The sequence below is a fragment of the Cricetulus griseus genome (genome assembly GCF_003668045.3).
Source record: "Cricetulus griseus strain 17A/GY chromosome 1 unlocalized genomic scaffold, alternate assembly CriGri-PICRH-1.0 chr1_1, whole genome shotgun sequence".
Classification (NCBI taxonomy): domain Eukaryota; kingdom Metazoa; phylum Chordata; class Mammalia; order Rodentia; family Cricetidae; genus Cricetulus; species Cricetulus griseus.
In genome coordinates this window covers 210,209,302-210,222,235 of record NW_023276807.1, presented here as the reverse complement: position 1 = coordinate 210,222,235, position 12,934 = coordinate 210,209,302, and the positions used below count along the sequence as shown (strand labels likewise).

General features: G+C 43.8%; 1 protein-coding gene across 2 annotated transcripts; it reads right to left on the bottom strand.

The window, feature by feature from the left end:
* Nucleotides 1–4,323: 4,323 nt before the first annotated feature.
* On the bottom strand, nt 4,324–12,734 carry Ngdn (neuroguidin). 2 transcript variants are annotated; one of them, XR_003480168.2, is made up of 11 exons: nt 12,653–12,734; nt 12,126–12,185; nt 11,088–11,159; nt 6,984–7,121; nt 6,666–6,750; nt 6,539–6,591; nt 6,227–6,350; nt 5,965–6,133; nt 5,087–5,243; nt 4,818–4,953; nt 4,324–4,471 (listed from the first exon to the last, which is right to left on the bottom strand). XR_003480168.2 is itself a non-coding variant. In XM_027390592.2 (11 exons), exons 1-11 carry the CDS (start codon nt 12,662–12,664, stop codon nt 4,452–4,454), a joined length of 948 nt encoding a protein of 315 aa, XP_027246393.1. In that variant the 5' UTR covers nt 12,665–12,734; the 3' UTR covers nt 4,324–4,451. The 2 variants fall into 2 exon arrangements, 1 of the variants encoding a protein (XP_027246393.1); XM_027390592.2 differs by having other exon boundaries at nt 4,896–4,953.
* Nucleotides 12,735–12,934: the final 200 nt, after the last annotated feature.

Below are 12,934 nucleotides of genomic sequence, written 5' to 3'. Positions count from 1 at the left end.
CTCAGTGACTACTGCCACCTATTGACCCAAATTTGTTCAAGATGGGCCTTTAATACACTTCTTACAGGGCATCAATAGCTTAAACATGCAAAGGCATGGCTCTTGGGGCTTCTCTGAGACCCTCTGAACAATGAGATCAAAGGAACACAAAGCAAGACTGGGCAGGGAGCCAGCAATGTCTCTCTGCATGCCCAGGCAGTAAGAGGCCAAGGCATGTCTCCTTGAGGACCTGTAAGAAAAGCCAGGGTAGGATTTTTCTCAAGCAATGGTAAAAATATTGTGCATAACAATATAAATGAGGTTAGCGCTGAGCAAAGGGTCGTATTTCACTAATACTTCATCACACTGGTCAAATCCTTGGCAGGAATCTGGTATTTAGAGCCGACAGATCCCAGGGACATTCTGGACTATGTCATCTCTCATTCAATCTGTACCGGTCACAAGTGGAGACGACGGAGAAACTGGTGCTGAAGGACAAGTCTACCCCATGCCATTGAAGGGTTAGCCTAGTTTTGTGCCTTCCACACCCCAAGGCAAGGAATGAGAGGAGCTTGAGCTCTCCGCGGTGCTGAAACCTGGTTTGTTGCAACCAGGTCATCCCTTTCTCATTGGACAAAATTCATTTTCCAAATGAGGTATCTAGAAAGACCTGAGAATCTTTGATAGACATTTCCCCAAACTTTCTCAAAGCCCTAACAAAGATGTGGAAGGGAAAAATGGGATTTTGTCAAACTCTCTTGCCTTCTCCCTAAGATGAAAAAACTGAGGGAGAAGCTAAATTAGCCTGTCAGGTTAAAAAAACAAAAAAGAAAAAGAAGAATTCAGCCTGAACAGAAATACAGAAGTGAACAATAGAACAGGTCTAAACCTTGCAACTTGGATCCTTAATCCTGTTGTTCTACTATGTGAACAGCGGCTCTCAAACTGTTCCACGAGGGCTAAAGTTTCCTGGGGGCACCTACTACAGTTGGGAAAAGGAGGCTGTAACAATAAGGTACTCTAGGATGCCTCTTCCCTACTTCAGTAAAAGCAACCCCACTTACATATGTTTTACATTGACAATCTATGTAAAATTCTGTCAAACAATATAACCTATTAATGATGCTGATATAAATATCCGCAGGGAAAAAATGCTAATAATTGTTAGGAAGTCTTTTTCTAGTAGTGCCACAGGGCCAGAAATAACACATCCTAGAACTCAAGACTCACTTAGATTAATTATAAGGCCCACAAAGGCCAGGTTTGTTCTGTTTACTGGTATACCAAGAAGGTCCTACAGAGTACACAGACTGTAGTCTCTGAAGACAAGACCTCTACAGAAATGGGGCATAAATAATCTTACATTTTAACAAATTAGGAACAACGGCTTGGTGCTGCTTGCCTGTAGCCCCAGCACTTAGGAGGTGGAGGCAGGAGATGAAGAACTCAAGGTCCTTCTTACACCCAACAAAATCAAGACCAGTATAGACTATCTGGAGATCCTGTCTCAAAAGAGCAAGGTTAGAGTTTGCTAATTATCAGATGAATGTGAGTGCTCTAACCGAAGCATGCTTGTTTATCCCCCCCACCGCACCTCATCGCACTAGGGATTAAACCAGGGTCTTGTATATATGCTAAAGCCTCTGGCTGTTTCCCAGGCTGGTTTTGCACACACTGTGTGGTGCAGGCAGGCCTTACTCGTACATTCCTCCTGCCTCAGCCTCCTTCCTGAAAGGCTAGACTTATAAGCACATGCCACCTCATCTAGCTTTCAAAGCATACTTTATCTATCTTGTCTAGGTTGTTCAGCTGGAAGGGCACACGCTCTAAATCTGTTGTGAATTTTTTTGCTTAGACTCATTTGAGTAAATATTAGTATAAGGTCTCAGAACACACAGGATCCCTCAGATTTACCTGGAACTAAGATGCCCCAGAAGCAAGCCCATCCCAGGGAAATCCACAAAAACTCAAGATTCTTTGATACAGAGATACCCTAAGAGATTCAGGCATATTTTGTTTCTTATTTGCATGTGGTGTATGCACATGTGTGCAGGTGTGCACGCCAGAGGCCATACAGAGATGAGAATGTTCTGTCCTGCTCTAGCACTCTTCACAGTGTTCCTTTGAAGTCACGCAGTGAACCTGGGGCTAAGCTAGCAGTCAGCAAGCCTCATCCATCCTCCCATCTTTGCCTGCCAGAGTGCTGGCAAGGTTATTGGTATGTAGAGCCATGCCTAACTTATTTTTATTACTCTTTTAAAATTCTGTGGGGAGGGGAAATGGGCATATGAAACTCAAAGGACAATTTTTCAGGAGTCAGTTTTCCTCTGGTCCCAGGGATATAACTCAGGTTGCTAGGTACCTTACCCACTAAACCTTGCCAGTCCTAATCTCTGATTTTGTGGGTATTGGGGACTTGAAGTCAAGTTCATGTTCACATAGCATGTATTCTTACCCAATGAACCATCTCCCCAGTCTCCCCCTCTGCCCCCAGCCCAAATACTAGGGGTTAAACCTAGGCCTCTTCAATGTAAGCTGTCTACCACTGAGGTGTAGCCCTAGGAGTCAAGCATACTTACATTACCAGCTTAGGGAGGGCCAAGATATTAAGTCACATGACCATGATCACAGAGTTAACAGGGCAACCATAAATCTGGTCTTTTAATTTCTATAGGCTGTAGTTGATTCTTGCCTCAATCGGGATGACCAGTAGAAATCCCAATTCAAGCCAGGCAGTGGTGGCACACGCCTTTAATCCCAACACTCGGGAGGCAGAGGCAGGTGGATTGCCGGGTCCTCTGGCAGTCAGGGCTGTGGGAAGGGCTGGTCCAGTAGGTCACTTTGCAAGGCTGAGCAGGATGGTGAGTGTCAATGACTCAGACCCCTCTCCTAGTTATCAGAGAGAACCACAAAGTCGGGAGACTTGTCAAAGCAGTCTCGCTTTAATGCATCACCAGGTACTTATACAGGGTGAGAAAGTGTGTGGAGACCTCAGGATGGGGTGAGGTGTAAGGGCCAATAATATTTCATCATGTCAGCAGTTGCTGGGCAGAGGCAGTTTTGCTGAGTAGGCCAAAGACAGGTGGCCAAACTCTAGCCAGGCTCAGGAAGTTCCACTAGGCCTTGCTTCTGGGCCTTTTTAGGCACAACAGTGTATCTCTTTGAGTTTGAGGCCAGCCTGGTCTACAGAGAGTTCCAGGATAGCCAGGGCTGTTACACAGAGAACCCCTGTCTCAAAAAAACAAAACAAAACAATCCAATCCAGAGGATTCAGAATCAATAGTTTTAGTGATGTAAGGACCCAAATTAATTCCTACCCATGACACCTGTCAGGAAAACCAGACACTAACACCAGATGTTCATGAGACCCAGTCTTTTTAAATTCCAGTGAATTCCATCTATAGATCCAGCTTCTCACTTTATCCCATTTGTTTACATTACCCAAGGTTAAAGGGAGCTCTCATCAACAGAGGTTATTCTCCGCATAGAATTAGAGCTCAGATCTGAATCTTGAGTTGGGTTTGGCTCCAGTTCCCGTAGGGTATTCATTCTTCTAGCTGTCACACTAGGGATTTTGTCCCCTACTTGCTGACATTCTTTGGCAGAGCTTTTTTTCATTTTTGTTTTTCAAGACAGGGTTTCTCTGTAGCTTTGGAGCTTGTCCTAGAACTTGTTCTATAGACCAGGCTGGCCTTGAACTCACAGAGATCCGCCTGCCTCTGCCTCTGCCTCTAGGGTGCTGGGATTAAAAGCATGGAACATCACTGCTCTGGTTGGCAGAGCTTTTAAAAGGGCTGGACTTTTCAGACCCAGGTAAACTGAGGTCCCGGTTGGAAGGAGAGGCAAAGGCTAGACCACAAAACTATACCAACTCTTCATCCATCACTTCAGCTACTCTTTACAAATTCTTTCCAGAAATGACCAAATATCAGCTCTTATGGGCATGACATTTTAGAAAGAGAAGCAGTCAGAAAAATGGGGATAAACAGAACTCTTACTGATTCACAACCAACCAACCTCCTGGCTTTTTAATCAAGCAACCACAGGTTTCCTAAGTCACTAATGCCATCTGGTGGTCGAGCTTGATGGATCAACAAAACCTAAAACCAATGTTACTTTGGAATTCTAGACTTGTCAAATCATGCAGGAAGGTGGACAAAAGGGGTTAAGGAGAGCTGGTTATGCTATTCTACCTCTATCTTTGTAAAACAACCAATTCCCAACTTCTAGGAAAAATATACCACCACAAATCAAACATCTCTCCCAGAATACCATCTTTCCTCTTCCACTATCCATCCACTCAGCAAATGCAACCACACAGCCAGCAATTCCAGTCACACAATGTATGAAAAGCAAAGGAAATTTTATTTAGTAAAGATCTCCCCACATGTCCAAGGTCAGCAGGGCCCAAGGAAAACACTTGCATACAGTGAAGCCAGAAGCACCCCAGGGTGACAAAGTGAATAAGCATGTCACCGACGCCTCCGAAAACCTGCAATGAAAGGAAACCAAGAGTGAGGCAAAGGACAGCTGGAACCGCTAAAGGCCAGGAAAGAGGCATCTAGGGCAGGGCTCAACAGAGGTGTGTCCAAGGCAGTACCCTCTCCATCAGTATGAACTAACTCACAAAAGAAGGGAGGGATCCAGTTAAAGACAGCAGTCCCTTCAGGTAATGTTTCTATACATCTATTTGCAGACACCTGAACATGAGTTGTGGGACCACAGAAATATAATCCAGAGACTCCCTTATGAGTGACACTGATCTCATGCTTGGGAAACAAATAAATAAAAGCCTACCTAAAGAGACTAATGACTAGTATGGAAGAAAGAGGCAAGACCTGAAATGGCAATTCCTGAGAGGTGATATTCCAACTCAGACTGTCCATCCAGGTACTAACTCCCAGCAGCTCACTGACCTTTCTTCTTCCGGCCTTTCTTAGGTATCTTCTTCCGCTTTTTAATAGGATTCTGGTCCTGGAGACAAACAGAAGTGAAGAAATGGTAGTGCATTTCTAAGGACCAGCACCTGTTCTCAAGCTCACAGTACGAAGCCCTACAAATGTGGCTAAAAGCACAATTGCCTGCCACCACTGTACCACAGTCTCACCTCATCAAGATGAGCAGCTCCTCCTGTCAAAGCACTGATGTCGCTGAAGTGTGTGAGGGAATTAAGCTGCGAGCTCATAACACTTGCTCGCTTTCGCCGTCCTTTCTCTCGTTTGCTAACACTTAAACGCACCATCATGCTCTCTTCATAGTTAATCCTGCCAGAAAGTTTCCAGAAGATTCAGACTAGGGTAACTTGGGCCCCAGTATTTACTCATTCTCATTTAGGGACTACAGGACATTTATAGACAATACAGTATTTAGCTAAGGCTTTAGTATTTAGCTAAGTGTGGTGTGTTCAATACCAAACTTCCTCACTGAAATGCTCTCTGCTGGGTCCTCCCTCATCTCTAGGGATTAATCTATGATCCAACCACACAATGATTTATCATTTATACAGAAAATCCTCCTGTTCTGACTCTTTGAAACAGGATTCCCTGAATGGGCTCTGTTGTGCAAACCATGAGCTACAAAGACTGTGCCTATGCGAAGCTTGTAAGTCCGAATTCAAGTTAGTTGTTTTTCTATTGTTTTCCTAAATGTACACAAGACTCTTCAGTACCAACACAAAACCCATCCTTACTGCTTTCTACTCCAGTAAGAACTGTGACTTGATGAAAGGCAGTCTACTATAACCCTACCACAAGGAACTGAACATATTCTTCTCTATATAGCATTTGCTTGAGCCTAAGCAGGCAGAAGAAAACAAAACAAAAAAATTAGAATAATTAAAATAAAAAACTTTTTTCCCCAGCTCTTATTTGTACTTCAAACTCATCATTATTCAACTATCACACCAAGCTTTTCAATTCACTTTCTATATGATGCTGGTTTTCCTGTGCCAGACTTGAAAGAATTCCTAACTGTAAGAACTCAGACCTATGCTGATCCTCCTGACTCTGGCGAGTGACATGAGGGTGCCGGGAATCGCGGATTTCCTCCGGGGCATCTGAGTATTGCTCCTTAAGCTCACGAATGACAGAGCTGCTCAGTGCTCGTTTCTTGGCCCGGTCCAGGCGTTTTTGCTCGCGTTCTGCTTCTGTTTCGTCTATGTGATAAAAGTCCACAAGGGTCGGTTTGGAATCAACACAACAAACAGAAACAAAATTCCCACCAAGGAAGCCACTGCCACCACTCATACCATAATGCACTGGAACCAAGCGTGGTGGGACGTATTTCTTAGATGTTCCTTTTACAGATTTCTTCCCTGCAGCCTCAGACTGGTCCTCCTCTGCTTCGTCTTCCTCTTCATCCTCAGAGTTCAACTACAAAAGAAGAAGAAGCTCCCAGCAAACTCCGGAAGTCTTAGATGAGTGACAAGAAAGGCTCAGAGCTGGAGCACCCTAAGAAGATGAAGGGAAAGGACACCTCATACGGAAGCATTTCAAGCCAGTCTGGAGTCCTGGAGACCAGGGTCGCCACAGGGTTAATCTCGGCTGGACACAAACCTTACCTTGCTTATCATGTTGCTGGGATGGGGCTTAAAACGAAGTGGGTCATTTTCACCTGAAACAGGAAGAGAGTTTGTAAGATTTGGAACTTCATAACGACCCCACACTTTATGACAGTCCGCCACTTACTGAGGCTGCCCGTCACTGCAGTCTTGACCAGTTTGTCAATTTGATATTTCAGTTTTTGGTCCAAGGGACGGAGTTTTTCTAAAACCTGCAATGTGGTAATTTATAAGGATTACACTTTCTTCCCTAAATCAGGCACATTCGAGGGTCCGATTTGTTGTTCCAGATAAGGCAATGAAAACATTCACAAAGTAGAGCAAATGAAGACAAAACCATCCTTTCCTTACTTAACCAGGAGAATACCCACTTATGCGAGAGCTACTGCAGTAGCCCTGAAGTCCCGGCCTCAGAAACAAGACTCCAAGTGCAAAGGGCTCATACCGTTCGGAGTTCCACCAGCCTCCAAACTGCAGGGTGTCCCTGCAGAGATCCTCCCGAGGCTTTGTCCAGGATGAGGTGGCTCAGATCCATAAGGTACATGAGCAACAGTTGGTCCTTTACTTCCAAGAAGCTCAGACCCTAAGTTAAACAAAACAGGAAGAGGCAGACTCTTAGTTTTAGCCAGAGAATCAAGAGGAGACGCAGGGCAAATACCAGGATAATGTTTTTATAAGTCCAAGTTTTTCCTAACTAGTCCATGTAAGAATGTGAAACATCTCTCTCCTCACCTGCAGTTACTGGGTCACTCAGTGAGCTGTAGTCCAAAACACTATTTGCTGAGTAGTAAGGCTCATGCCTATAATCTCAGCAAATAGCAGGTTAAAGCAGGTTGAACCACAAGTTCAAGGCCAGTCAGCACTATCAGGAATCCATTTCATGTAACCCAGGCTGGCTTAGAACACTCTGATTATAGCCAAGGGTGACCCTGAAATCACGAGCCTCCTGCTTCCACCTCCCAAGCACGGCATGGCACACAATCTCAGGTGCCAGAGGAGGGATGCACGACACACATCCCCCAGGATAATGGCTACTTGACAAGAGCTATCTCATAGCTGCTGACGTCTGAGTCCACAGAGTTCTCTGGGAAAGGGGCCCCTTGAGCCATTGTGCACTTCAGCAGCGCCCTCCACCTCATCTCAGACCCTCCCAAGTTTGAACCAAAAGAGCCTCCATAGAGTACTGATTTTTAAATTATCCAAAAAATTACCTATTTTATCCCTATTACAATATGGATAAGATAATGATTTATTTTTGTTTTTGTTTGTTTTGTTTGAGACAGGGTGTCTCTGTGTATCGTTGGCTGGCCTTGAACTCACAGAGATCCTCTTGCCTCTGCCTCCTGAGTGCTGGGATTAAAGGTGTGCACCACCATGCCCGGCAGACAAATGATTTATATACACTGACATGGAACTAAATCAACATCAATAAAAGTTGTAAAAAGTGGTTATAATATGGTTCCAATGGGGTTGTGTGATGGCTACACTTTTTTAAAAAAATTATTATTATGTAAGATGTGTGAGCACACATATCCAAGCCTGCATGCATGGACGTCAGAGTCCAACTTTGTGGAGTCAGCTTTCTCTTTCCATTAGGTGAGCTTCGGGATGAAACAAGTTACCAGGTTTGTACACAACGGATTTCACTCAGCCATCTTGCTGGCTGCACACATTTTTTTTTTTTAAAAAGATTTTACTTATTTAGTATACAACATTCTGCTTCCATGTATATCTGCACACCAGAAGAAGGCACCAGAACTCATAATGGATGGTTGTGAGCCACCATGTGGTTGCTGGGAATTGAACTCAGGACCACTGGAAGAGCAGCCACTGCTCTTAACCTCTGAACCATCTCTCAAGCCCCTGCACACATTTTTGTAATGCATAAAAAATTGTTTGGAGAGATGAGGATAATAGAGAAATGGAGTGCTTGTACTATGAAAAAGTACCTTTTCTTTTCTTCCTTCCTTTTTTTTTTTTTTTTTTTTTTTTTTTTGTTTGTTTGTTTGTTTGTTTTGAAGACAGGGTTTCTCTGTGTAGCTTTGGAGGCTGTCCTGGCACTTGCTCTGGAGACCAGACTGGCCTCGAACTCACAGAGATCCTTTTGCCTCTGCCTCCTGAGTGCTGGATTAAAGGTGTGCACTACTACCACTCAGAGAAAAAGTACCTTTCAACAAGCACATATTACTCTTATTAAAAGAAACAAAAAAAGAAAGACAACCTGGGTACAGTAGTGCACCTGCAGGTGGAAGCAGGAGCATCAGGAGTCAAGACCAGCATCAGAGCAAATTCCAGGCCAGCCAGGGCTACATGAGAGCCCATCTCAAACAAGCAGAAAGAGCGGGGTGGGTGGGGTGCATGCCTTTAATCCCAGCACTTGGGAGGCAGAGGCAGGTGGAACTCTGTGAGTTCAAGGCCAGCCTGGCCTACAAAGTGAGTTCCAGGACAGCCAGAGCCATTACACCAAGAAACCCTATGTTGAAAAACAACAACAAAAAGTTGGAGAAACATCTTAGGGGTTAAGAGCATTGGTTACTCTTCCAGAGGACTAGGATTCTAGTCCCAGCACCCACATGGTAGCTCACAACTGTCTGTAACTCCAGTTCCAGGGGATCCTATATCCTCACACAGACATACATGTAGGCAAAACACCAACACCAATACACAAAGTTAATAGACATAAATAAAAACACCCCTCAATGTATAAAACCGCCAAGCATGGCAGTTGGAGCCTGTAATCTTAGAACTGCACAGGTAGGGGAAGGAGAATCATCGAAACCTTAAGGCCGGCTAGTCAGGGTTATATAGTGAGACTGCTTCAAAAGCCCAGATCAATAAACAAGCAACATAAACAGCAGAGCTTTCCAGCTCAATCAGGTGAAGAAGTTGAGAGTTCTCCTCTACTGACACCAATAATCCCCAAGAATAGACTATAAAATTCTAATTTCTCTTCAAATTTTAATTTGAAAACCAGCCCATTTCACTGCACATCAGAGAATCTACAGCACTTGGAAGGTGGAAGATCATGAGTTCAAGGCCAGCCTGTGTTTCATAGCAAGTTCCTGTCTAAACGAATAAAACAGAGTGGAGGAAAAAAAAAAAAAAAAACAGGTCAAAGAAGAGAGGAAGTTATTGAATCTAATTTTCAGATGCATCACCTTTGTATTTTAGCATCTCAAATTAGGATAAATCTTTCAGTCAATGGTATCCTGTCACAGACTAATGGCATTTTTACCTACAAGTGATATACTCCAAAAACTCCAAAAGTGTCAATGGATGCTTGCAATGGCAGAGATACTGTTCTTCCTAGGCACTTATACCAGTGATAAATTTTAATTTACAAACATAGAGTAAGAGATTAACAATAACTAGCAATGCCAAATAACTGTTAACTATGTACTGCAGTAAGTTATTTAAAACTTAAGAGGTGCAACTGAAATTTTACACTTAGTATTTTCAGAATACAGTTAATCTCAGGTGACTGAAATCACAAAAAATGAAACTGGGGAATTCTATGTATAAAGCCACCACACCCCCAATTAACATCATCTAATATTGTATGAAACAAAAGAGCAACTCCTTAGTTGTCCTATATGACTCCCTGGAGTGACTTTTCCAGTCTTTCTTCTTACCCACCATCATATACACACATACAAAATGTTATGTATATCCAGTCACAAAATCATTTACTCCCCCCAGAACATTGCAAACCCGAGTATCTCTGGCTCATATTTATTTTTCAAAATCCCATTACTTTCTGAGATACCTTTTTGGACTCTGTGTGGCTGGCATATCTCTCCTGTAAATGACTTCTGTAAAATGACTGCCACTCATATCTAGTCCTCTGCTCTGTATTCCTACAAGTTCTTGCATAGAAACCACAGAGACTGCTGGGCGGTGGAAGTGCACGCCTTTAATCCCAGCACTCAGGAGGCAGAAGCAGGTGGATCTCTGTGAGTTCCAGACCAGCCTGATCTATAAGAGCTAGTTCCAGGACAGGCTCCAAAGCCACAGAGAAACCCTGTCTTGAGAAAAAAAAAAAAAGAAAGGGAGAAAGAAAGAAAGAAAGAAAGAAAGAAAGAAAGAAAGAAAGAGAAAGAGAGAGAAAGAAAGGGAGAAAGAGAAAGAAAGAGAAAAAAGAAAGGAAGAAAGAAAGAGAGGGAGGGAGAAAGAAAGAGAGCGAGAAAGAGAGAAAGAAAGAAAGCACAGATACTACTCCTATATGAAGCTCTAACACTTAGGACATATGCCACACAACAAATCTTCAGTAAAAACGAAACAAAATAAAACAAAAAACCACCAAGCACATATGAAGGGATATTCCCTCAAGTACTTTTTTTTTTTTAAAGATTTACGTGTGTGTGTGTGCGAGAACGCATGCCACACATGTAGGGTACCTCTGGAGGCCAAAAGACATATGGGATCACCTGGAGCTGGAGTTGTGAGCCACAAAACATGAGTTCTGGGAACCAACTCAGGTTCCCTGGAAGAGAGGCAAGCTGTCTTAACCACGGAGTCACCTCTCCATCCCTTCTTCAAGAACTCTTACCTTCTCTGTAGAGTATGTACCAGCTTGAACTTTTTTTGTCAGGGCTTGTACTTGTGCAGTTACAGCCATCACCTGAAATTAACCAAATGAAATTCAAATAGCTGCCTGGACTACCAGTAATGTTTTTGAAGAGTAAAAGATAAATGCTAATTAATGCCACCTAAACTTTATCTGAAATGTTGTGGCTGAACACAGGGTTTCCAACATTTCCTTAAGAGGCAGTGAGAAATTTCCTATTTCTTTCTAAAGCTGGAAGAGGAGATCGTTAAAAAACAACAACAACAACAACAAAGAAAGGGATGAGGAGAGGAGTGGGGCAATGGTGATGAGGACTGTAACCTTTTTCTCTTTTTTTTTTCTTTTAAGACTTATTTATCATGTATAGTTTTCTGCTACATGTATGCCTGCAGGCCAGAAGAAGACACCAGATCTCACTATAGATGGTTATGAGCCACCATGTGGTTGCTGGGAATTGAACTCAGGACCTCTGGAAGAACAGCCTGCTCTTAACCTCTGAGACATCTCTCCAGCCCCTGTAACTTTTTTTCAAGACAGTCCCTGTAACTTTTTTCTCTGTGTAGCCCTGGCTTCTTGGAACTCACTTTATAGATCAGGCTTATGACCTCGAATTCACAGAGATCCACCTTCCTCTGCCTCCCAAGTGCTGGGTTTAGAGGTGTGGGTCACTACACACACAAAGGCTGAGGACTCTAATTTTATCTGTAGCAACAGAACTTACAAAACATCAGACTCTGTAAATGCGTATTAACTGGCACTTAGAGTGACATGTCACTACTGCCAAGCATCTGTTTTCTCAGTTGTTTAAACAAAGGAGTTTGGGTATAATTTAAAAAACAGTTTCCTGTATTTCTTTGGGTGCAGAAATGAAATACCTTGAACTATGGTACGAAAGGCTTTTATTCGATACTTACGGTAGTATTCAAATATCTGTCCCTAAATCATCAAAGTGTATAGATAAGACATACAAACTCAAGGCTAACCCCTGACTAATTTATTTTAAAAAGAGACACTACTCACCTGCTCCTGGAGGTTTTTCAAAAGTGTTATCGAACTTGACACGTCTGACTCCGGCACCTCCTACAGATAGATAGCGGACAGGACATGGTGGTCAGAACGAACTGCCTACCAAATTCCCTCCTTTCTTTCAAAATATTCGAGATTTTGGGTCGTTTTTGCCGCAGCCTCGGCTCGAAGCCAGTCCTCCCACCACACCCCCAAACCTCGCGGTAGTACGCGACCGCTCTGTCCTGGTCACATTCCCCCACCGCAAGGCCGGATCACGGCCCACCGTGGTCTCGAGGCTCTCGCAATAAGCTCATTCTGAAGGATACTTTTGTGTGAGCTCCCTGTCCGGAACCAGCCAGCATGCAGCATCTGTCCCGCCTCTCTCTCATCTGACTTAGAACGCTGCTGTGTCAGGGCGAGCATATCCCCGAAACAATTTCATCACCGCTCTTCCACGGTGACGACGTTTGCCTCGATCCGCGGGGGCGAAAAGCAGCGTCCACGGGAGCTACGGGAAGAAGCAACGAGTTAGAACTCACCGGAGCCGCCATCTTTGCAAAGCCCGCCCTTTCCGGGGCCGAACTTCCGGGACGCTAACGTCAGTTCATAAATTTGATAGACAACCACCGCTCGCAAATTTCAGCCAATGGGAATAGGAGACCTTTCGTTTCCGGTAAACAGAGAGGCAGGACCTCATCTAGCCAATGGGTCAGACGCAGAGGCGAGCTAAAGGCGTAAGAGACGGGCGGAGACGGAAACATATGATTCGTGGTTTACAGAGAATGACTGAAGCTACCTCCAATAAAAGCCGCGTAAATGAT